General features: G+C 39.9%; 1 protein-coding gene across 5 annotated transcripts in view; it reads right to left on the minus strand.

The window, feature by feature from the left end:
- LOC140480782 (ATP-dependent 6-phosphofructokinase, platelet type-like) overlaps nt 1-22,975 on the minus strand; it is a 129,848-nt gene that overhangs the window by 23,169 nt on the left and 83,704 nt on the right. For all 5 annotated transcript variants that reach the window (XR_011961403.1, XM_072576154.1, XM_072576155.1 and 2 more), the window contains 4 exons: nt 22,812-22,882; nt 20,711-20,798; nt 18,368-18,520; nt 12,465-12,629 (listed from right to left, as the gene is read on the minus strand). Coding sequence is in view for 4 of the 5 variants with exons in the window: in XM_072576154.1 (XP_072432255.1) it covers nt 12,465-12,629; nt 18,368-18,520; nt 20,711-20,798; nt 22,812-22,882 (477 nt within the window). In the remaining variant the exon portion in view is untranslated. The remainder of the gene's footprint in view (nt 1-12,464; nt 12,630-18,367; nt 18,521-20,710; nt 20,799-22,811; nt 22,883-22,975) is intronic.

A 22,975-nucleotide genomic window follows, 5' to 3' on the forward strand; every position in this document is an offset into this window, starting at 1 on the left:
GTTTTCTTTATTTGAGGATAAGGACAACGTAAATCTTGCTGGAAGACAACACAAATTTTAGTCTTCAGTGGTCTGCAATTATTATAAGGAGGATCTTGTTAAAGTAAGCGATGAATAATACAATAATACAAAAGTCAATACAGCAGTTGCAGGAAATTGGAAATATAAACAGAAAATGCTGGAAACTAGCAGCAGGTCAGGCAATGCCTAAGGACAGTAATAAAACTAACATTTCAGGTCAAAACAACGCTTCATCAGATGTTCAGGATGAAACTCACTACTCTGTAAATCACCACTCACTTTGTTTAAAAAAAAATGTTTTCTTCATTCTATATCAATCACTAGGCTTGGACCCTGGAAATATCAGTATAGTGTGTGACTTGGAAGGAAATTTAAAGATAGTGGTGTTCAAACACACCTACTCCCTTTATCCTAATTGATGGAGATTGCAGTTTTAAGAAGAGCTGCCAAAGTAGCTTTGATAAATCACTGCAGTGTTCCTTATAGATAGGACTCACTGCCAGCGCAGAGCAGCTGTGATTGAAAGTGTGTGTGTTTAAACTAATGGATGGAGTACTCATTAAGCCAAGCTCAGAATCGTATCACACTTCATGAATGTTGATGCAGCTTTACTCAAAGAGGAAAGCAGATATATTCCAAGGTGTTTCCTGATTTGTGCCATCGAGATTGTATAAAGGCTTTAATCACACTGAACACACAACCTTCAGCCTGCGTTGGCAAGTAAGGCATTTACATGATTATATTTTGCACGTTAAACTGCTATAGAGATCTACCAAGCCTCAAACTCATGATACACTACTTGTTGCCAGTTAGTCTCATTACTTTTACCCTATTTGTGTAGGGTATTTCACTTAAGATATTAATATCACTGTGTTACAATCACCATGGGGATCTAAAATATTAGAAAGATCTTTGAAGTCCCAGTCAATCAGTAAAGACAAAATTTCAAGTTTTAATACTTTTACTGTCACAATGAACTCGAAGCAACATTGATTGAACACTATTTCAGTTGATAATTTATATTTAAACTGCAGAACACTTTCCCCACTTAACTATTAAAATTTCTTTACTTAAATTTTAAATTAACCAATTTGATTCTAATTGGTCAACATTACCCTGAGGAATTAACCAGTAAATGAGTATCACCTTTTTGTTGAGTTGAAACACACACAAAGCAATGTCATGCTGTTCTGTTTGCAAAGAATAGGATTCTGTGCATTAATACAAGTACTTCCAATACATGTGGGAAGGTATTGTTCTGGAGTCATAGAGTCATAGAGATGTACAGCATGAAATTAGACCCTTCGGTCTAACTCATCCATGTTGACCAGATATCCTAAATTAATCTAGTCCCATTTGCTAGCATTTTGCCCATATCACGCTAGTCTCTTGCAATTCACAGGCTCATCCAGATGCTTTTTAAATGTTATAATTCTATCAGCCTACACCTGGTAGTTCATTCCAAATACACACCACCCTCTGCATGAAAAAGTTGCCCTTTAGGTCTCTTTTAATCCTATGCCCTCTCGTTTTGGACTCCCCCACCTTGGATAAAGACCTTGTCTATTCAGCCTAACCATACCCTTCTGTGATGAAGTGACCAGGAAGGTTGATGAGGGCAGGGTGGTAAATGTAGTCCATATGGATTTCGGCAAGGCCTTTGATCAGGTACCTCATGCTAGGCTGCTCTGGAAAGTTAGATCGTATGGAATCCAGGAGGAGCTGGCAAATTGGATACAAATTTGCATGATGGTAGGAAGTAGAGTGTAATAATGGAAAGATGCTCATCGGACTGGAGGCCTCTGACTAAGGGAGTGCCTCAGGGGTTGGTTCTAGGCCCATTACTGTTTGTTATCTGTAAAAGGGGTTTTGGATGAGAATGTACAAGGACTGATTATTAAGTTTGCTGATGACACTAAAATAGGCGGTATCGTGGACAATGAGGAAGGTTATCAGAAATTGCAGCAGGACCTTGATCAGCTAGGGAAGTGGGACGAGAAATAGGAAATGGAGTTTAATATAAATAGAATTGAATTGAATTGAATTTATTGTCACATGTACCAAGGCACAATGAAAAGCTTTGTCTCGCAAGCAATACAGGCAGATCACAGAGTTAAGTAGCACAGATAGTAAATAATAGGTAAACAGTGGCAAAAACAAAAACACAGCTACAGGCGAATGTTAAGAGCTTATGAGTCCATTCAGTTTTTTTTTGATTAGATTACTTACAGTGTGGAAACAGGCCCTTCTGCTCAGGTCCACACCGACCCGCTGAAGAGTAACCCACCCAGACCCATTCCCCTACATTTATCCCTTTAACTCACACTATGGACAATTTAGCATGGTCAATTCACCTAACCTGCACATTTTTGGACTGTGGGAGGAAACCGGAGCACCCGGAGGAAACCAACGCAGACACAGGGAGAACGTGCAAACTCCACAGTCAGTCGCCTGAGGCGGGAATTGAACCCACGTCTCTGGCGCTGAGGCAACAGTGCTAACCATTGTGCCACCATGCTGTCCATTGTTATTCTAACAACAGTAGGGTAGAAACTGTTGTAAAACTGGCTGGTGCATGTGTTCAGGATTCTGTACCTTCTCCCCAGTGGTAGAGGTTGTAGAAAAACATTGCCAGGGTGGGATGGATCTTTGAAAATGCTGGCAGCCTTTCCTTGACAGTGGGCCTGGTAGATGGATTCTATAGATGGGAGGTTGGCCTTTGTGACTGTCCAGGCCGAGTTCACTACTCTTTGTAACCGATCTTGAATGGTACAGTTGCCATACCAGGTAGTGATATATCGAGACAGAATGCTGTCAATGATACACCTATAAAAGTTGGCAAGGGTATTTGCCATCATGCCAAATTTTCTCAGCTGCCTGAGGAAGAAGAGACATTGTTGGGCCTTTGTGACCAGTGTGTCCACATGAAGAGTCCAAGAACGCTTGTTATGGATGACCACTTCCAGGAGCTTGCCACTCTCCACTCATTCCACCTCTGTGCTGTTACTAGGGGGGGCATGAGTAACATCCCGCCGAAAGTCAGTAATGAGTTCCTTGATTTTGCCAGCATTGAGAGCAAGGGTGCACCATTTTTCCAGGTCTTTCTCCTCCCTTATGTAGTCTGTTTCATTGCCATCTGAGATTTGACCGACTATGGTGGTGTCATCAGCGAACTTGTAAATGGAATTAGTCTGGTATTTGGCGACACATTCGTGGGTGTACAGTGAGTACAGTAGGGGGCTAAGTATGCACCCCTGAGGGCTTCCAGTGTTGAGTGTTAGCAAGGATGAAATATTATCCCCAGCCTTCACTGATTATGGCCTGTGGATCAGGAAACTGAGGATCCATTTGCAGAGAGTGGCACTTAGTCCAAGATCACTAAGTTTAGTAATCAGTCTCGTGGGGATAATAGTGTTGAAGGCTGAACTGTAGTTAATGAGTAGGATTCTTACGTAGCTGTTCTTGGTGTCAAGATGTTCTAGGGAGTAGTGAAGGGCAAGTGATATACCATCTGACATGGATCTGTTGGTCCGATAGGTAAATTGGAGTGGGTCAAGAGTAATAGGGAGACTGGAGTTGATTAATGCCGTGACCAGCCTTTCAAAGCACTTCATGACCATCAAAGGTAGGGTCACTGAGCAGTCGTCATTGAGACGTGCTGCATGAACCTTCTTAGGCACAGGAATGATGTTGGCCTCTTGAAACAGGCAGGGACAGTGGCCTACTGCAGGGAGAGGTTGAAGATGTCCAAGACCTCTGCCAGTTGATCTGCGCATGCTCTAAGTGCACGGCCTGGTCCCATCACTTTCCTTGGATTCACACAAAGGAAAACTGATCTGACCTCTGAAGCAATGACTGCTGGGATAGGTTCATCAGGACTTGTTGGAATAGGTGTTACCTCTCCGCTGAAATTCTGCTCAAAGCGAGCATAAGGGCCATCTTGAATTTGGAAAGTCAAATGAAGGTAAGAGTTTCATTGTAAATGGTAGGCCTTAATGACTGAAGTGGAATAGAGGGACCTTAGAAAATAGAATATAGAACAATACAGCGCAGAACAGGCCCTTCGGCCCTCGATGTTGCGCCGACCTGTGAACTATTCTCAGCTCATCCTCCTACATTATGCCAAAATCATCCATGTGCTTATCTACGGATTGTTTAAATCTCCCTAATGTGGCTGAGTTGACTACATTAGCAGGTAGGGCATTCCATGCCTTCACCACTCTCTGCGTAAAGAACCTGCCTCTGACATATGTCTTAAATCTATCACCCCTCACTTTGTAGTTATGCCCTCTCGTACAAGCTGACATCATCATCCTAGGAAAAAGACTTACACTGTCTACCCTATCCAATCCTCTGATCATCTTATCTGTCTCTATCAAATCCCTCCTTCGCCTTCTTCTTTCCAATGAGAACAGACCCAAGTCTCTCAGCCTTTCCTCATAAGACCTTCCCTCCAGACCAGGCAACATCCTGGTAAATCTCCTTTGCACCTTTTCCAATGCTTCCACATCCTTCCTGTAATGGGACGACCAGAACTCTACACAATATTCCAAGAGTGGCCACACCAGCGTTTTGTAGAGTTGAAGCATGATATTGTGGTTCCGTAACTCAATCCCTCTACCAATGAAACCCAACACACCGTATGCCTTCTTAACAGCACTATCACCTGGGTGGCAACTTTCAGGGATCTATGCACATGGACTCCAAGATCCCCCTGCACATCCACACGACCAAGAATCTTTCCATTGACCCAGTACTCTGCCTTCCTGTTATTCTTCCCAAAGTGCATCACATCACATTTAGCTGTCAATTCTGCAGTTTATCCCAATCCCCCTGTAACCTGTAACATTCTTCCAAACTGTCCACTACTCCACCGATTTAGTGTCATCTGCAAATTTACTAATCCATCCAGCTATGCCTGCTTTTAAGTCACTTATGAAAATACAAACAGCAGTGGTCCTAAAACCTTGTGGCACACCACTAGTAACCGGACTCCAGGCTGAACATTTTCCATCAACCACCACTCGCTGCCTTCTTCCAGAAAGCCAGTTTCTAATCCAAACTGTTAAATCACCCTCAATTCCATGCCTCTGCATTTTCTCCATCAGCCTACCATGTGGAACCTTATCAAAGGCTTTACTGAAGTCCATGTATACCACGTCAACTGTCCTACCCTCATCCACATGCTTGGTCACCTTCTCAAAAAACTCAATGAGGTTTGTGAGACACGACCTGCCCTTGACAAAACCATGTTAACTATCTGAAATCAAGTTGTTGTTTGCTAGATGATTATAAATCTTATCCCTTATAATCCTTTCCAAAATCTTTTCTACAACAGAAGTAAGGCTCACTGGTCTATAATTACCTGGGTCATTTCTGCTGCCCTTCTTGAACAAGGGCACAACATTTGCAATCCTCCAGTCCTCAGGTACTAAACCTGTAAACAATGACGACTCAAATATCAAAGCCAAAGGCGCTGCTGTCTCCTCTCTAGCTTCCTAGAGAATCCTCGGATAAATCAAATCTGGCCCAGGGGACTTGTCTACTTTCACTCCTTCTAGAATTAATAACACCTGTGCGTAACAAACCTCGATCCTTTCTAGTCTAATATCTCGTACCTTATTTTTCTCCTCGATAATATTCTACTTTTCCTGAGTGAACACTAATGAGAAATGTTCATTTAGCACCTCTCTAATCTTCACAGGGTCCATACTCAACGTTCCACTTCTGTCTTTGACTGGCCCTATTCCTAACCCTAATCATCCTTTTATTCCTCACATACCTATAGAAAGCTTTATTGACCTTGATATTCAGGTGAATAGTTCTCTGGAAGTGGAGTCACAAGTAGACAGAGTAGTGAAGTAGGCTTTTGACACACTGGCCTTCATCAGTCAGGGCATTGTGTATAGAAGTTGGGAAGCTATGTTGCAGTTATACAGGACGAGAGGCCTCATTTGAAGTGTTCTGTTTAGTTTTGGTCACCTTGCTACAGGAAAGATGTTCTTAAACTGGAAAGATGTTCTTAAACTGCAGAAGAAATTTACAAGGATGTTGCCTGGACTCATTAGTCTGAGTTATAGGGAGAGGTTGGACAAGCTAGAACTTTTTTCATTTAAGCGTAGGAGACTGAGGGGGGTGATCTTTTAGAAGTGTATAACATCATTAGCAGCATGGATTGGGTGAATGTACTCAGTCATTTTCCCAGTTTTGGGGAATTGAGGACTGGAGGGCATTAGTTTAAGGTTAGCGGGGAAAAAATAAAAGGGAACCTGATGGCAACCTTTTTACACAGAGGATGGTGTGTATATGGAATGTGCTCTGAACAGATGTGATTGAGGCGGGTACATTAGCAACATTTAAAAGGCATTTGAACAAATACATGGATAGGAAAAATTTAGAAGGATATGGGCCAAATGTAGGGAAATGGCGTTAGCGTGAACAAACATTTTGGTTGGCATGGACCAGTTTGGGCCAAAGGGCCTGTCTTCGTGCTGTACGGCTCTAGGATTCTATGATTTTATTAATTTCTATAAGGTCACCCCTCAGCCTCTGACGCTCCAGGGAAAACAACCCCAGCCTATTCAGCTTCTCTCAATAGCTCAAACCCTCCAATCCTAGCAAAATCCTTGTAAATCTTTTCTGAATCCTTTGAAGTTTCACAACATCCTTCGTATAGCAGGGAGACCAGAATTGCAAGCAATATTCCAAAAATGGTCTAAGTAATGTCCTGTACAGCTGCAACATGACCTCCCAACACCTATACTCAATGCACTAACCAATTAAGGCAAGCATACCAAATGCCTTCTTCACCATCCTATCTATCCGTGACTCCCAGTTCAAGGAACTATGAACCTACACTCCAGGGTCTCTTTGTTCAGCAACATCACCCAGGACCTTACACTTAAGGGTATAAGTCCTGCGTTGATTTGCCTTTCCAAAATACGCACCTCACATTTATCTAAATTAATCTCCCTCTGACATTCCTCGGCATATTGGCCCATCTGATCAAGATCCCATTGTACTCTGGGGTAACCTTCTTGGCTGTCCACTACAACTCCAATTTTGGTATCTCTACAAACTTACAAACCATACCTTGAATCCAAGGCATTTATATAAATGATGAAAAGCAGTGGACTCCAGCACAGATCCTTGAGGTACACCATTCCTCATAGGCTTCCAGTCTGAAAAGCAACCCTCCACCGTTCTAGTGGTATTATTACTAGACTATTAATCCAGAGACCCCGGTAATATCCCACCATGGAAGACGATGAAGTCTGATTTCAAAACAAGATCTGGAATTAAGAGTCTAATGATGAACATCAAACCATTCGATGAATATCAAACTATTCCCGATTGTTGGGAAAAATACATCTGGTTCATTAATATCCTCTAGATAAGTAAATTTCCATCCTTATCTGGCCTAGTCCATATGTGACTCCAGAACCACAGCAATGTGGTTGACTCATATCCACCCTCTGGGCAACTAGGGATGGGCAATAAATGCAACAACACCAACGTTCCATGACTAAATTTCATTTTTTTTAAAATGTACCACTGTGCAGGCCTGACTGACAAATGCTAAACTGGTTGAGAAACCAGACAGGGATTCCCCTCTACTGTAAACATACCTCCACTAGTCAGTTTACACAGATTTCCTACAGTTCCATCAGCTATAACAGTGGCCTTTTTGACAACTACCCAAACTACAGCTGACCCATTTGTTCACCGGCAAGTCTGATTCTGAAATAGGGTATATCAAAGTTATTCTAAGGGATAATCCTAAATGGCATAGTGGTTGGCACTACTGCCTCACAGCACCAGGGACCTGGGTGCAATTCTACCTTCAGGCAACTGTGTGGAGTGTGCACATTCTTCTCGTGTCTGCATATGTTTTGTCTAGGTGCTGTGGTTTCCTCCCACAGTCCAAAGATGTGCAGGTTAGGTAGATTGGCCATGCTAAATTACCCATACTGCAGAGGTTAGATTAGCCACGGTGACAGGAATTGGGTGGAGGGGGATGAGTCTGAGTGGTATGCTTTTTGGAGGCTCAGTGTGGACTCTTATGGGCCACTGTAGGGATTCTATGATTTGATGAATGGTTTCCTTGATCAGATCTCTTCCTACCATATATCATACAAACGCATTAAAGCATTGTCCCAAAACGTGCCTTGTATACCTCAGATACCTTGGAAGCATACCTTGGAAGTCTCAGAAGCACATCGCCACTTTTACATTCCAACCCTCTTGAAATAAATGACATTATATTCGCTTTCTTAATCATGGACTAGACCTGCAAGTTAACCTTTAGAGAATCCTGGACAAGCACTCCCAGCTCCCTTTGTACTTTGGCTTGAGGAATTTTCTCACCATTTAGAAAATAGTCCATGCCTGTGTTCGTTTTTCCAAAGTGCAAGACCTCAAATTTGCTCACATTGAATTTCATCAGCCATTTCCTGGACCACTCTCCTAAACTGACTAAATCTTTCTGCAGCCTCCCCACCTCCTCAGTACTATCTGCCTGTTCACCTAACTTCATATTATCAGCAAACTTCACCAGAATGCCCTCAGTCCCTTCATCCAGATCATTGATATATAAAGTGAACAGCTGCAGCCCCAACACTGAACCCTCCGGGGCACCACTTGTCACCTCTGCCATTCCAAAAATGAACCGTTTATCCCAATGCTCTGCCTTTTGTCAGACAACCAATCCTCAATCCATGCCAGTATCAAAGGCCTTTTGCAAGTCTAGATAGATAACATTCACTGGATTTCCTTGGTCTAACCTACTTGTTACCTCTTCAAAGAATTATAACAGGTTTTTCAGGCATGATCCCCCCCTTACTAAATCCATGCTGACTTGTTCTAATCCGACCCTGCACTTTCAAGAATTTAGAAATCTTACCCTTAACAATAGATTCTAGAATTTTACCAACAACTGAGGTTAGGCTAGTTGGCCTATCATTTTCCATCTTTTGTCTTGATCCTTTCTCGAACAAGGGGACTTGTCCCAGATGATTTTCCAATCATCTGGGACTTTCCCTGATTCCAATGATTTTTGAAAGATTACAACCAATGCCTCCGCTATTTCTTCAGCCACTTCTCTCAGAACTCTAGGAAGTAGCCCATTGGGGTCAGGAGATTTATCAATTTTTAGACCTTTTAGCTTTTCTCACACTTTTTCCTTTGTAATGGGTACCATACTCAACGCTGCCCCCGACTCTCCTTAATTGTTGGGATATTACTTATGCCTTCCACAGTGAAGACTGACACAACGTACTTATTAAGTTCTTCAGCTATTTCCTTATCTCCCAGCATCAACTTGGAATGGCCCAATGCCTACTTTTGCCTCTCATTTGTTTCTTATGTATTTAAAGAAACTTTTACTATCATTTCTAATATTACTGTCTAGCTTACCTTCATATTTGATCCTCTCCTTCCTTATTTCTCTCTTTGTTACCCTCTGTTTGTTTTTGTAGTCTTCCCAATCTTCTGATTTCCCCGTGCTCTTGGTCACTTTATAGGCTCTCTCCTTTTCTTTGATACGTTTCCTGACTTCCTTTGTCAGCCACCATTCCCCCCCCCACCACCCCCCCCCCGCCCACACCCCCACACCCCCACACCCCGGATAATCTTTCTTTTCTTTGGGATGAACTGCTGTACTGTGTCTTCAATTACCCGCAGAAACTCCTGCCATTGTTGCTCTACTGTCTTCCCCACTAGGCTCTGCTTCCAGTCAGTTTTTGTCAGTTCTTCTCTCATGCCCCTGTAATTACCTTTATTTAACTGTAATCCTATTACATCTGATTTTGCCTTCTCTCTTTCAAACTGCATACTGAACTCTACCATATTATGATTGCTGCCTCTTAAGCATTTCCCTATTTTAAGAACATTTATAAAGTCTGGCTCCTTACATAGCACTAAGTCCAGAATAGCCTGCTTCCTTGTGGGGTCCATGACAAGCTGTTCCAAAAAGCCATCCTGTAAGCATTCTATGAATTACCTTTCTTTAGATCCACCAGCAACATTATTCACCCAGTCCATTTGCATATTGAAGTCCCCCTTGATCACCGTGACGTTGCCTTTCTGACTTGCCCTATCTGTTTCCCGGTCTATCTTGTGCTTCTGGTCCTAAACACTGCTGGGAGGTCTGTACATAACTCCTATTATGGTTTTTTTGTCTTTGTGATTCCTCCACTCCACACACACAGACTCCACATCATATGATCCTTTGTCATTCAATGCCATAGACTTAATTTCATTCTTAAGTAACAAGGCAACCCCGCCACTCTGCCCACTTTCCTGTCTTTTCAATAAGTTGTAAATCCTTGGATGTTTAACTGCCAGTCTTGAACCCCTGCAACCACGTCTCTGTAATGTCTACCACATCATAATCATTCACGATGATTTGTGCCATTAATTCATCTACTTTGTTACAAATACTACAAGCTTTCAGGTAAAGCGCCTTAATGCTAATTTTCTTATCCTCATGATTTCCAACGTCTCTAGTAATATGTCCTAAGTTATCCTTCCTTTTTGCTTCATTCCTAATCTGCTTTGAACTGAAACCCTGCACACATACTAACCTGCTGCTTATCTTTCTACTGACTCCACACTCCCTGTCACTTTCCCTTTCATTTTGAGGTCAATTGCGATCCCTCAGATGTCCATAATGAAGTGATTCAGCACTGGTAAGGCAACTGAATGTCAAAGATGATGCTTAAATTGTCTCTACTTTGAGGTGGTCATCATCTAGCATTTCATTCTTGTCCAGGTCGTGCTGCAAATACTTTCAAACTCCTTCAGTACCTGAGGAGCCACATATGGTTTCAACAATTGTGGTATTGCCCTCATAACATAAAAATGGTAAATAATAAAATGGCTGAAGTTGGTTGGGCCCAGGACCCTATCACATTGGATTGCAAGGGTAAAAATGAAAGAATGAAGTTCTTTTGCATGCTGTGAGATATGGACAATATATGAGGAGTTTAAACAATAATCATTGAACAACAAATTACTGAATAATTCTGCTCCAAAGGGTACAGAGATTTAAATCAACACATCGTCATGCAGATAAAGCAGCTATGTAGAACTTGAGTCAAAAGGCTCTTAAAACTATATTGATCAACTCTTAAAGCACCTATACCAATATTTTAAGAATGGGATTGATTGATTAACAATAATACAGTCTTGAGAGAAGATTCATGCTGTTATACTAAATAAAACCAGAAACAACTCCTCCTTATGTATAAACAACTTACAGAATTTGTTTGATATTGTTAGAAATAGAGATTTTGTAGAACTTTTCAACATTAGTGTAACAGGGAGGTATTTCGTAATTTTTCTTTGGTTAATCTTGGCTTTATTGGCAATAGTGACAATGGAAAGCAACAACTGAATTCCTTATTTAGAAAGTCCATTCAGCTCTGAAATAAAACAGATTCTTTCCATGACTTTCCATGTATTTCAAAGAGTACTCAGATGTGACAACAGTCACTGAAACAAAGGTTAAAAATAGACTAAGTGCAAGACTTAGATCTAATGGTGGAGGATGGGGGTGGGGGGGGAGGTATGGCAAAAGGCAACTGATGAGACTCCACATTACAGACATCAGAACCAGGATAAAGGAGAAATGGACCAGGCAAGACTGGAATCAATGGCTCAACATACTGAAATCAGCTCCTTAAATCTTGTCGCTGACATGGACCAGCATTTGTTTTGCGTATCCTAAGTGCCCTTGAACTTAATGAATTGCTGGCCATTGTAGAAAGCAGTTAAGAATTAACCACATTTCAGAGGGGCTAGAATGATCTACAGGCCAGACCGAGTCAGCATGACGGATTTCCTTTCCTCTACACTTGAGCAGTTCTGACAGGACTCAAATGCTCCCCACTACTGAGGAGAAAAGGCACCTTGATTGGCACCTCATTCTCTATCTTAAAACATCCACTCCCTCTAAACCAGCAGTGAGTTGTAAATGTGATGTACCACCTAGAAGATGCAATGCCACATCTTGTCAAGGCTTTTCCAACAGCAACTACCAAATCCACAGCCTCTGTCCTCCTGAATAAGGTCAGTAAATGTATGGGAATAGAGTCAACAATAAGTTTCCCTTCAAGTCTTACACTGTTATTACTTAGAATTACATTACCAGTTTTTCATTGTCAATGGATCAAAGCCCTGGAGCTGCCTACCAAAGTGTGCTGTGGAATATCTACAGCACAAGAACTGCAACAGCTTAAGACAGCAGCTCACCACCAGCTTCTCAGGGACAATAAAAGTTGACCTAGTTAGTGACATGAATGAATAAAACACGTATCTATCGAAAGATGTATATAAAAACATCGAAAATTGCAAATCTTAAAGTTTTGTTTTTAAAGCCTGGAGGTAGGAAACTATAACAAAAGCAAATAGTCATCTTTAATGAGGAAAAAAGAAATACAGACCTGTAATTCTCGTATATCAAATTTCTCCTCAAAGATGTAAGCAACGTCAGCACCAGCAGAAAGGCCACTCATGCTCGCTAGGTAGCCACAGTAGCCCCCCATTGTCTCAATAATGAATACTCGACGTTTTGTTCCACTCGCTGACTGCTTGATGCGATCACACGTCTAACAGGAAAACTTCAAATCAGTATAGCAAGTATAAATTACATCGAGCAGAACAGTTCAATAAATCTGTTCTTTCCTCCTCATTTATTCATCTGCAAGTGTGATTACAGAAATCACTTTAAGTTATAAAATACTAGTAGAATCCAAAATTTTTCAAATGCACCAGTAGTTTGTTAATAAAAAAAAGTCAGTTGGTGTTTAAATTTGGAAAAAATTATCAACCGGTTCTCTAACTTTCATAAGGCCCTTTTTTAGGACTTTAAGTCCTCTTTTATTTGCCTTTTATATAAATGATTTGGTGAGAATATATAAAGCATGGTTGGTAAGTTTGTGGATGACACCAAAATCAGTGGCATTGTAGACAGTGAAGAAGGTTACCGAAGGTTACAAAGGGATCTTGATCAAATTAGTCAATGGGTTGACAAATAACACATAGAGTTCAATTTGGATAAATATGAGGTAATACAAACAGAATTTGTACAATTAATGGGCCTTGGGTAGGGTTGTGGAACAGAGAGACCTTGTGGTTCATGTACATGATTCTTTGAAATTCATATCACATATAGACAGGTTGGTTAAAAAGGCATTTAGCACACTTGCCTTCATTGTTCAGTCCTTTGAGTATAGGAGTTAAGAAGTCATGTTAAGGTTGTAGAGGACAATGATGAGGCCTTTTCTATGTCCTGCTCTGGTTGCCCTGTTATAGGAAGGATATTAGTAAGCTAGAGAGGACTCAGAAGAAATTTACCTGAATGTTGCTGGGGACTGGAGCGTGGGAGGTCAGAGGTGACCTTACAGAGGTTTATAAAATCATGGGAAGTATAGATAGGGTCAATGGTAGGTGTCTCTTCCCTTGGATGGGGGTTTCAAGACTCTGGGACATATTTTTAAGGAAAAAGATTTAAAAATGATATGAGGGGCAAATGTTTTTACACAGAGCGTGAGTCGTGTATAGGATGACCTTCCTGAGGAAATGGTGGATGTGGGCACAGTTACTACATTTAAAAGACACTTAGACAAGTACATGAATAGGAAAGGTTTAGAGGGATGGGGCTAAGAGCAAGGAGGTGGGAGTAGTTTAGTTTGGGATTAAGTTCAGCATGGGCTGGTTGGAACTAAAGGGTCTGTTTCCATACTATATGACACTATAACTGTACGCATTGGCCACCCAGCATATTGTTTTCTTGAGATAAACATTTAGCCAACATGAATTCTAGCATTTTATTCTTTACTATGGTATATTCAATTTTTGTTCTTGACAATGGCATACTTACTCATTTCTCCAATATACATCACAACAAAGGTTTTATGAGCAACATTTGTTCCACTGCAAAATCAGGAGTATGTATTTATATTTAGAATATAAAATCCTACTAAGCTGCAAATAGAAACCCTAAAACTTCCTTTTGGTCTTCAAAAATAATGTTTTTCCATTAAATTACAGAAAATGTACAAAGCATGTTGGGAGGCAATAATTGTGTAAACGTCCAGATTGAATTATTCTCACAGCATACTTCAAAACAAAGAGCATTTTTAAATCAAACAAGCATACTGTTGTAAAATGGCACATTACGAAAACTAGTCACATTTGTTGAAACTCTTAGGCAGAAGAGAGGTAAGAAAGCAACAGTGGAAGCAGTATGCAACACAAGTACAAACAAAAATTCTGCAATGCTAGCTACAGTATAAATTATGTGCAGAGCCATTAAAAAAAGCAGGTAGCTAGCATCATGATAAATGAAACTGAAAAAAATAGACCTTACCTCCACAATGGCATTGACAGCAGTATCAGCACCAACAGTTAAATCACTACCAGGAATATTATTACTTATGGTAGCAGGCAAAAGGCACATTGGGATGCAAAACTCCTCAACGCATGCACGTGCAAAATGTAATTGCAGCATAGCTTCAAAAGCCTGGATTTCCAGAACAAACATGTTTTAGACTTTAATTTTACAATTACACCACTGAGTGAAATGTCACATCATTTTAAATGTGAGAACGGGTTTGGCTTCCCATTTGTAAACAGAAACATCAAGCATAATTGCAAACTGCTTGCAATCATTGCAAACCTGCAGAGGGAAGCCACCCTGGCACGTACTGCTTGAGGCAAGTTTGAAGTAATGCCACCAATGCACAAGTTTTGAATTCATGGGAGGAGTTGTTAGGGACGTGCAATGGCTCATAAATGATTATAGACACAAACTGAGGCAACACTTCATCATAACCTTGAAACTTGAATAAAAATTGAAACATAATATTAAAAAAGAATGAGCAACTAACAGGACTTGACCTATTTAGAACTTACAAAGTGTAATTTAAACTTCAGTGGATACAAATCATATGAATCCCTTTTTGAATTATTATAAGACCATAAAAAGTCAGAGCAGTAGTAGGCCATTCAGCCCTATGAGACTGCTCTGCTATTCAATGAGATCCTGGCTGATCTGATAACCCTCAACTCCACTTTCCTGCCTTTTCCTCATAACCTTGGATTCCCTTCTTGATAAAATAAATGTCTATCTCAATCTTGAACGTACTGAACGATCCAGCCTCGACAGCCCTCAGGGTTAAAGAATTCCACAGAGTCACTACTCTCAGAGAAGAAATTCCGCTATCCCTCTGTCTTAAATATGCAATCACTTTTTCTGAGATTATGCTCTCTGGTCCCAGACTCACCCAAAAGGGGGAACAACCTCTCCACATCTACCCTATCAACATCCTTAAGAATCTTGCATATTTCACAAAGGTCACTTCTCTATCTTCTAAATTCCAAGGAGTAAAAACCCAAACTTCTCAAGCACTCGTCATAAGACAGTTCCCCTCATTTCTGGTATCAGCTAAGTGAACCTTCTCTGGACTGTCCCAATACCAATCAATAAGGTTCCCATAACTGTTTGCAGTACTCCAGCTGTGGTCTGACAAGTTCTTTGTTTGTTTAATAAGACCTCCCTATTTTCATACTCCATTCTCTTGGAAATAAAAGCCAACATTGTGTTGGTCTTTTATATTACCCAATGAACTTGGATGCTGCCTTTGTGTGAGCATACTCTCAACACCTTGTATTTTTGTAGTGTCTTTAACTCAGGAAAACATCCCAAGGCACAGTGAAGTGTAATCAGGAAAATTAACAACAAGCAAAAGAAAAAGAAAATTAGGAAGGGTGGCAAAAAGCTCAGCTAAAGAGGTAGTTTTAATGAAGATCTCTAAAAGAGCAAAAAGAACAGCAAGAATCAGAAAATATTGACAAGGATGTTGCTGGGATTGGAGGGGTGGAGCTATAGGGAAGAGGCTGACTAGGCTGGGGCTATTTTCCCTGAAGCATTGAAGGCTAAGGGGTGAAGTTTATAAAATCATGAGGGGCATGAATACGGTGAATAGAGTCAATAGCGCAGTCCAAAACTAGAGGGTATTGGTTTAAGGTGAGAAGGGGAAAGATGTAAATGGTACCTAAGGGGCAACGTTTCCATGCAAAGGGTGGTGAACATAGGGAATAAGCTGCCAGAGGAAGTGTTTGAAGCAGCTTAGAGTTTAGGGACAGTTTAGAGGGATGTGGACCAAATGCTGGCAAATGGGACTAGATCAGTTCAGGATATCTGGTCAGCATGGACGTGTTGGACCGAAGGGTCTGTTTCTGTGCTGTGCAACTTAGTGACTCTAAATTCAGGAAGGAAATCGCAAAGCTTAGACCTACAGTACCGAAGGCAAAGCTGCCAAATGGTGGAGTGAAAGAAATTAGGGATGCGTAGCAGTGCAGGGTTGGAAGAATACACAGTGTTTTTGGAGGTGTGTAAGGCTTGTTCGGTGGTCACAGCGGTAAGAAAAAGTAACCACAGAGGGATCTGACCAAATGGGGGAGAAGTTAAATCAGAAGCATTAATGGATCAGACAGCACCTGAATGGGTAAGACATAATGTGGATTAGGATACTACTTTAACTATCCTGTACAAATTCACCAAGTGAAGGATTACACCACAGAGAGAGGTAAAATGGAGATAAGAGTAACCTCATTTCCTTGCTAGATTCGCTAAACACGAATAAAGGGAGAGAAAAACGACATTGTTTTAGAAATTTTGCTCTTTCCATTTGTCAATAAAGACAGCCAAGGACAAGACAAAGAGAAAAACACAGTAAAAGGACAGTGTCTAATAAAATAACCTGCTTTCAGTATCGGCCATGATCCTACGGATCCTAGGACAGGTTCAAGGGGCCGAATAGCCTACCCCTATTTCTCATGGTCTTATGGATTGTAAAGAAATACCATTATTGCCTGGCAAATGTGGCTGTGTTGTATGCTGATTTAATAGATCACTAATTTTGCATAGCTATCAAAATCTGGACAGATAAACAGTTCCAACGATTTATCTACTTATAAAATATTCATCCATTAGAATATTATTCGTCTGTGTACTTCCATGTGTTGCAAGATACATCAATTTTTATGGATCAATTTTAATGCTGGTGCAGTTTCAGGAACACAAGAAAATATTGCCTCATCCGCACATAAGAGCACATGTAGCAATTAGAATGCAACTAGTCTAAATCAAAAGCTGCAACAGACACAAAGAGTTTTAAAGCTCCACTGAATGCCACTGTAGGTTTACCTACCTTGAACAATAGCCAACTGCAACATTATCCACCAGCACTAACAGGTGTCATACTGTTGTACATACAACAAAAATCACCAGGTTGTTTTTTTGCAGAAAAGAAAGAAATAAATTTTGGAATTACCTAATTTCTTGGATGCATTGCAATAGATATACTATGGAGATAACATCGTTTTTGGATGGTATGAGCTTCTGTTTCTGTCAGCTGATTGTCTCAACTATGGCTCAGTTGGCAATTCTTGAATCAAAACGTTTCAGATTCAAATCTCACCCTAGGCTTTAAACACATGATTCAAGGCTGACACTTCACTGCAGGGGAGTGCTACACTACTGTAGCGGCCTTTTTCAGAGGAGACATTAAATTGAGGTCTGGTCATCCCCTTTCCAGGGAATGTAAAAAAACCCAAGGCACTACTTCAAACAAGAACAGGGAAGCTTAACCTTGGCCAGCATTCAACCTTCAGCCGACCCCAGAAAAACAAATGGCCAGTCATTAATTGCTACTTATTTGTGGACATTTACTAGGCACTAAGTGGCTGCCGTGTTTCCTATTTTACAATGGGAACAACACTTCAAACGCACACTGCTGACTGTATCAAGTGCATTGAGATGCCTGGTGGTTGTGAGGAGAACTATATAAATGGAAGCCTTTCTATTTTAGAGCATGAGTCACATGGGCCATGTTAATTCTGCTTTCAAAGCCCCCAGTGTTGTTTTTAATGAGCTCGATTGTTCAGAGGCACAACCTGAGAATTTGCAATTTAGAGTGGTTTTCAACTAGTAAAATCTCATTGATATCACAGCAGAATTGCTTAGAAAAGGAAGTCAGACTTTGGATGCTTTTAAAACAGCTCCTCTGTCAGAAATGACAAGTTTCTCACACTAATTGAAAAAAAGTTCTACACTGGAAGAAAGAGGTTTAATTATCTGAAGTTAGAACTTATAACTGTCCACTTTGAAGCACATGTCAACAACATTAAAACGGATGTTAACTTTATATTTGTAAGGGAGGAAAGTGGTTCTGAACAGCAGGATGAGCACAGCTGGTGCCAGCAGATAACAGATGCAGTTGAAAGATCTCTTTGGACCATTGTGTTAGTCTTGTAATCACACATTCCTCGACAGACTTACATCAGTTATAGCGTTCAGGGCAGTATCTGCACCAATGCTGAAGTCTGAGCCAGGTACATTGTTGGAGACAGTGGCAGGAACCATAACCATGGGGATACAGAACTCATCATACTTGGCACGTGCAGCTGACAGTTCCAAAAGTCCCAGGTATGCCTGGAGGGCACATCCACATTAGCTTGTACATACAAATAGTTAAATCAGAAAGATGGCAAGGGCCAAAGGAAGAGCCATCCTTCATTTGTTAAAAACAAATCAGTAAAATTCTCACATTTGGTTTAAAAAAAGATGCATTTCAAACAGTAACATTCTTCAACTACTTTCATCATTTAGACTCCCACACTGCAACCACCCACTACTGCTCTTCCTCCTTCAACCAAGAAGGCCACAACATGAACATATCTATATGATTCACCAAACATGAGTGGTCAATGAAGGGCCTGATTCTATTGAAAAAGAAACGAGGAGGTCATCTTGAAACTCAGTGTGTAACATTGGCCCTTGGCCTTCCTTTGGTTTGAGCTCCCACCAGCACTTGCTTGCCACAAAAGGATTGCTCTTGACACATTTATCACTTTGATAATCTCTCTGCTCATCCTTCCATCACTTTCCCACTGTCCATTCAAAGGGGGAAAAAGCAAATAAGCTTTCTTCCACCTTACATCATTTCAGCCTACGAAAGGGTTAAATTTACCACACATTCACTTTACTGCGCCCTGAACTACACTACACTTGAACAACAAAAAAAGATCTAGACACTGGCCGTGCAATATATGCTAATTTTTATGTCTAAGTATCAAAATGATGTGCAATGAAGTGACAGTAAAAGGGGCAGCTACAACAACCAACTACAAAAGACCATCTCACCAATACTTTATATGATTGAGCCAGCAATGCAGTAAAAAAAAATCAAGAGCCACTCAAAATACATCAATTTCTACAAAATGCTATGCACATTCTGTCCATGTTGCAGAATTTTGGGATGTTGCTGATGAATTTATCCAGCATTCTCCTTACGTACACTGTCCAATAACTTTGTTACTTCAGGTTCCAGTTGAATGTTAACTCAATAACATTATTGACAAATTGCTCACTGATAGGCTTTACTAATCTCATGCATACAGCTCCAAATTGTGTGTCTGAAGATCATAATCTGTAAAACTCAATAAAGTGGAGGTGGGAATTGAGAAATGTGAAAGATGGCCATTCAGCAAATTGAGCTCAATTGCAAATATTTAAAGTACTTGCCCATTTCAAATATACGAAAATTTAAATGAAGTCATATAAATTTGGATAAGACTCAAGGCATTGATTACTATTTAGGACTTTTTGAAGTTTATTTTTAGTTACTTTTCCCAGCTTTTCTTAGCCAATCAAAACAATCCCTTTAGTTAATTAGCCAGTGGGGAAAAAAACACTGTCATCGAACTGGCTGTTTAATTACTTTACGGATTGGATTGTATTGGAAACCTATCCTTGACCTGATTTCTGCAACATTTCACCATCCTCTCATCATTTACTAACTGGAAGCTTTTTGAATTGTTTCCAAACACTCTCCTGTAACAACACAGTACTTCCTTTCTTTTCAAAGGGAATTCATATGTTAAGCCATTTGAAGCTGAAATACTAGATTTCATTGATGTTTTAATATTGTATCATAGTTTATCTATTCACAATTAAATTCGGCATTCAAGTATAAAATTAACTTTTTAAATGCAGACTAATAGTTCAATTTTTTAAAAAAGATACAACCTTCAAACTTTTCTTTAGCTGTGCAAAACTTCAAATTTTGAGGGAAGTAAAATGCATGAATTCAATTACATTTTTCAGTATCAACTACCACAGTTTTGATCAGTTAGTATTGATTTGAAATATCCGGATAATCTAAACCACAAAATATGTGACAAGTATATATTCTTTTTGAAAAAGTGCTGTAAATGACAATTTTCTAACAAAGTGTAGTTAAATTGATAGTTGGAGCTCATCACCAGAGTTGATCAATTAGGTTACATGACGATTTATGCAATGATACAGCCAGTTTTTTGCTGATGTAGCAGGGTTAGTTATCTTAACCAGAGTGCCTCCTTTGAGTTGTTTGAAGATCACGAAGCAACCCAAAAATTATTTATTCAGCTACACTATGGAATCAGCATCACAATTTTTAAGATGTGACATACTTTAGAACTTTTGTTCTTCAATTGATAACTTTGAATATTTAATTTATATATTGAACAGTTTTTTTGTGCATTCAGCAAAGCCTATACTTGATAATTATATTTAGCTTTCAAACGTACACTTAACATTTAAGCAAGTTTTAGAATGCAGAGAACAAAATGCAGCACGTACCTCAAAGCCACCAATAAGCAGAAGAGCATTGATATTATGCAAACGTATTTGCTCAGCAATGGCTTCTGCATTCTTTGCAGGAAGGGTACTGTGATGTATAAGTGAAAAGAGACACATCAGGAACAAAGACAATTGGTTCATAATCATTTGCAATGAATAGCATGGAGAATAATGGCTTCTGTATTTGGATGAAATATACAAACTCCCTCCAATTATGGTCCAGTAATGATATAAAACCCTGTTTTGCATATCGAAACATCTTCTTGTCTGAAACAGGAGTGCTGTGTATGAATTTACATCCTCAAAACTGCATTAGGCTCGGGTATCCAAAATTAGCCTAACCACCACCACAAATTTTCCTGTTCTTAAGAATACAAACAAGCATAGTAGTTCCGTTTGTTCCTATTGTCTTTCCATCCCAGACAAGAAAAGGCACTCCTTCTACACTGATATAAATAATCAAGGCTCATACAGTTAAAAGTAGGACCTTTAATAGTGTTACAGATCAGAGAGGACTAGGGTTTAGGTACATAATTCTTTGAAGTTTGCATCACATGTAGATACAGTGGTTAAGAAGGCATTCAGCACAGTTGCCTTCATTGTTCAGCCCTTTGAGAATAGGAGTTGATACATAGGAGTTGATACATATGTTGAGGTTGTACAAGACGGTGAGACCTCTTCTGGAATACTGGTCTCCCTGTTGTAGGTCAGGTATTATTAAGCTGGAGAGAGTTCAGACAAGATTTATCAGGCTATTGCTGAGAATGAAGGGTTTAAGCTATGGGGAGAGGTGGATAGGCTGGGACTTCTCTCACTGGAGATTAGAATGTTGAAGGGTGATCTAATAGAGTTTTATAAAATCATGTGGGGTATAGATATAGTGAATGGCAAACGTCTTTTCTCTTGGTGGGTGATCTCAAGACTGGGGACATATTTATATGGCAAGAGGAGCAGGATTTACAAAAAGGCATGAGGGACAATGCTTTTGTATGGAGGGTGGTTGTGTGTGAAATGAAACTCCAGAGGAAGTGGTGGATGCGGGTACAGTTACAATGTTTAAAAGACATTTAGATAAGTACATGAATAAGAAATGTTTGAAGGGATATGAGTTAAACGTAGGCAAATGGGGCTAGTTTAGTTTGGGAACATGGTCAGCATGGACTAGTTGGACTGCAGGATCTGTTTCCATGCTGTATGACTTAATTGCTTCACGCGCTAACATCCAATCTCTACAGTTACCATCACACTGAACAGAAATATATCATATTTTCTAGATTAATTACAAAACCCTAATGTGAACAGAGTACATAATAAAACCTTATTGAAATTAGAAATTATTTGCAAACAAACCATTTCAACACCAAACAAAAGACTCATTTATAATTCCAGCTGGTGGTGAAACCTGTTTAATAGATCATAAGTTTTAATTTTTGGTTTACTATGGTGGTCAGGGACTGTACAAATATTAAAGAGGCTACAAATAATGTAAGAAAGACACATGAATGGCTACTAAAGAGAAACAAAATTCACACTACACCATACAAGAACTATTTGAACAATCTTGTTACAAACATCAGAAATAAAGATTTATCCATTTTATCCTAGCAATACAACTACAGATATTCAAACCTCAGTGAGAGTCACCCCATCTCCACACTAAAGCTTCTTTCTCAGCTGCCACAGCCTCCGTCATTTTCCTTTTTGCAAATTTCTGCACATTCATGCTATTTTAATTGTTTTTTTCCCCCAGAAAATCTAATTCAGTTTACTTATTGCTGAACATGACTAAGAATTCAGAACAGGAATCAATCAGAGCGCTCCTCAGACCTGGTCCCCCATTCAATAAGATTTGATTGATTTGATTGTAATCTCAAATCTTGGTTCCAGTCTTATCCTGATAACCTTCCACCCCTTGCTTCTGACGAGACTGTCTACCGCTGCCCTAAAAATATTTGAGGAATCTGATTTTATCGCCTTTTTCAGGAAATGAATTCCAAAGATTTATGGCCCTCTGAAAAGAGTGACATTTAAAAATGCCAGCGTACATTTCTATTCACTCAAGATTAAATGACATGCAAACCATAGTTAGCAATGCATTTACCGTTTAGTACCCAAAAGCGAACCACCTTGACCTGTCCAGCCTCCAACATCACTCCATTTAATTTCTTTGATCTGAAGGAGGAGGAAAAAATAATGTCATTGTAATTTATTCTATATCTCTTAAAACTGATTGTTGGTTCTCTTGTAACTTTTTTGTAACATTTT

This window comes from Chiloscyllium punctatum, chromosome 8 (genome assembly GCF_047496795.1).
Source record: "Chiloscyllium punctatum isolate Juve2018m chromosome 8, sChiPun1.3, whole genome shotgun sequence".
NCBI classification, from domain to species: Eukaryota; Metazoa; Chordata; class Chondrichthyes; order Orectolobiformes; family Hemiscylliidae; genus Chiloscyllium; species Chiloscyllium punctatum.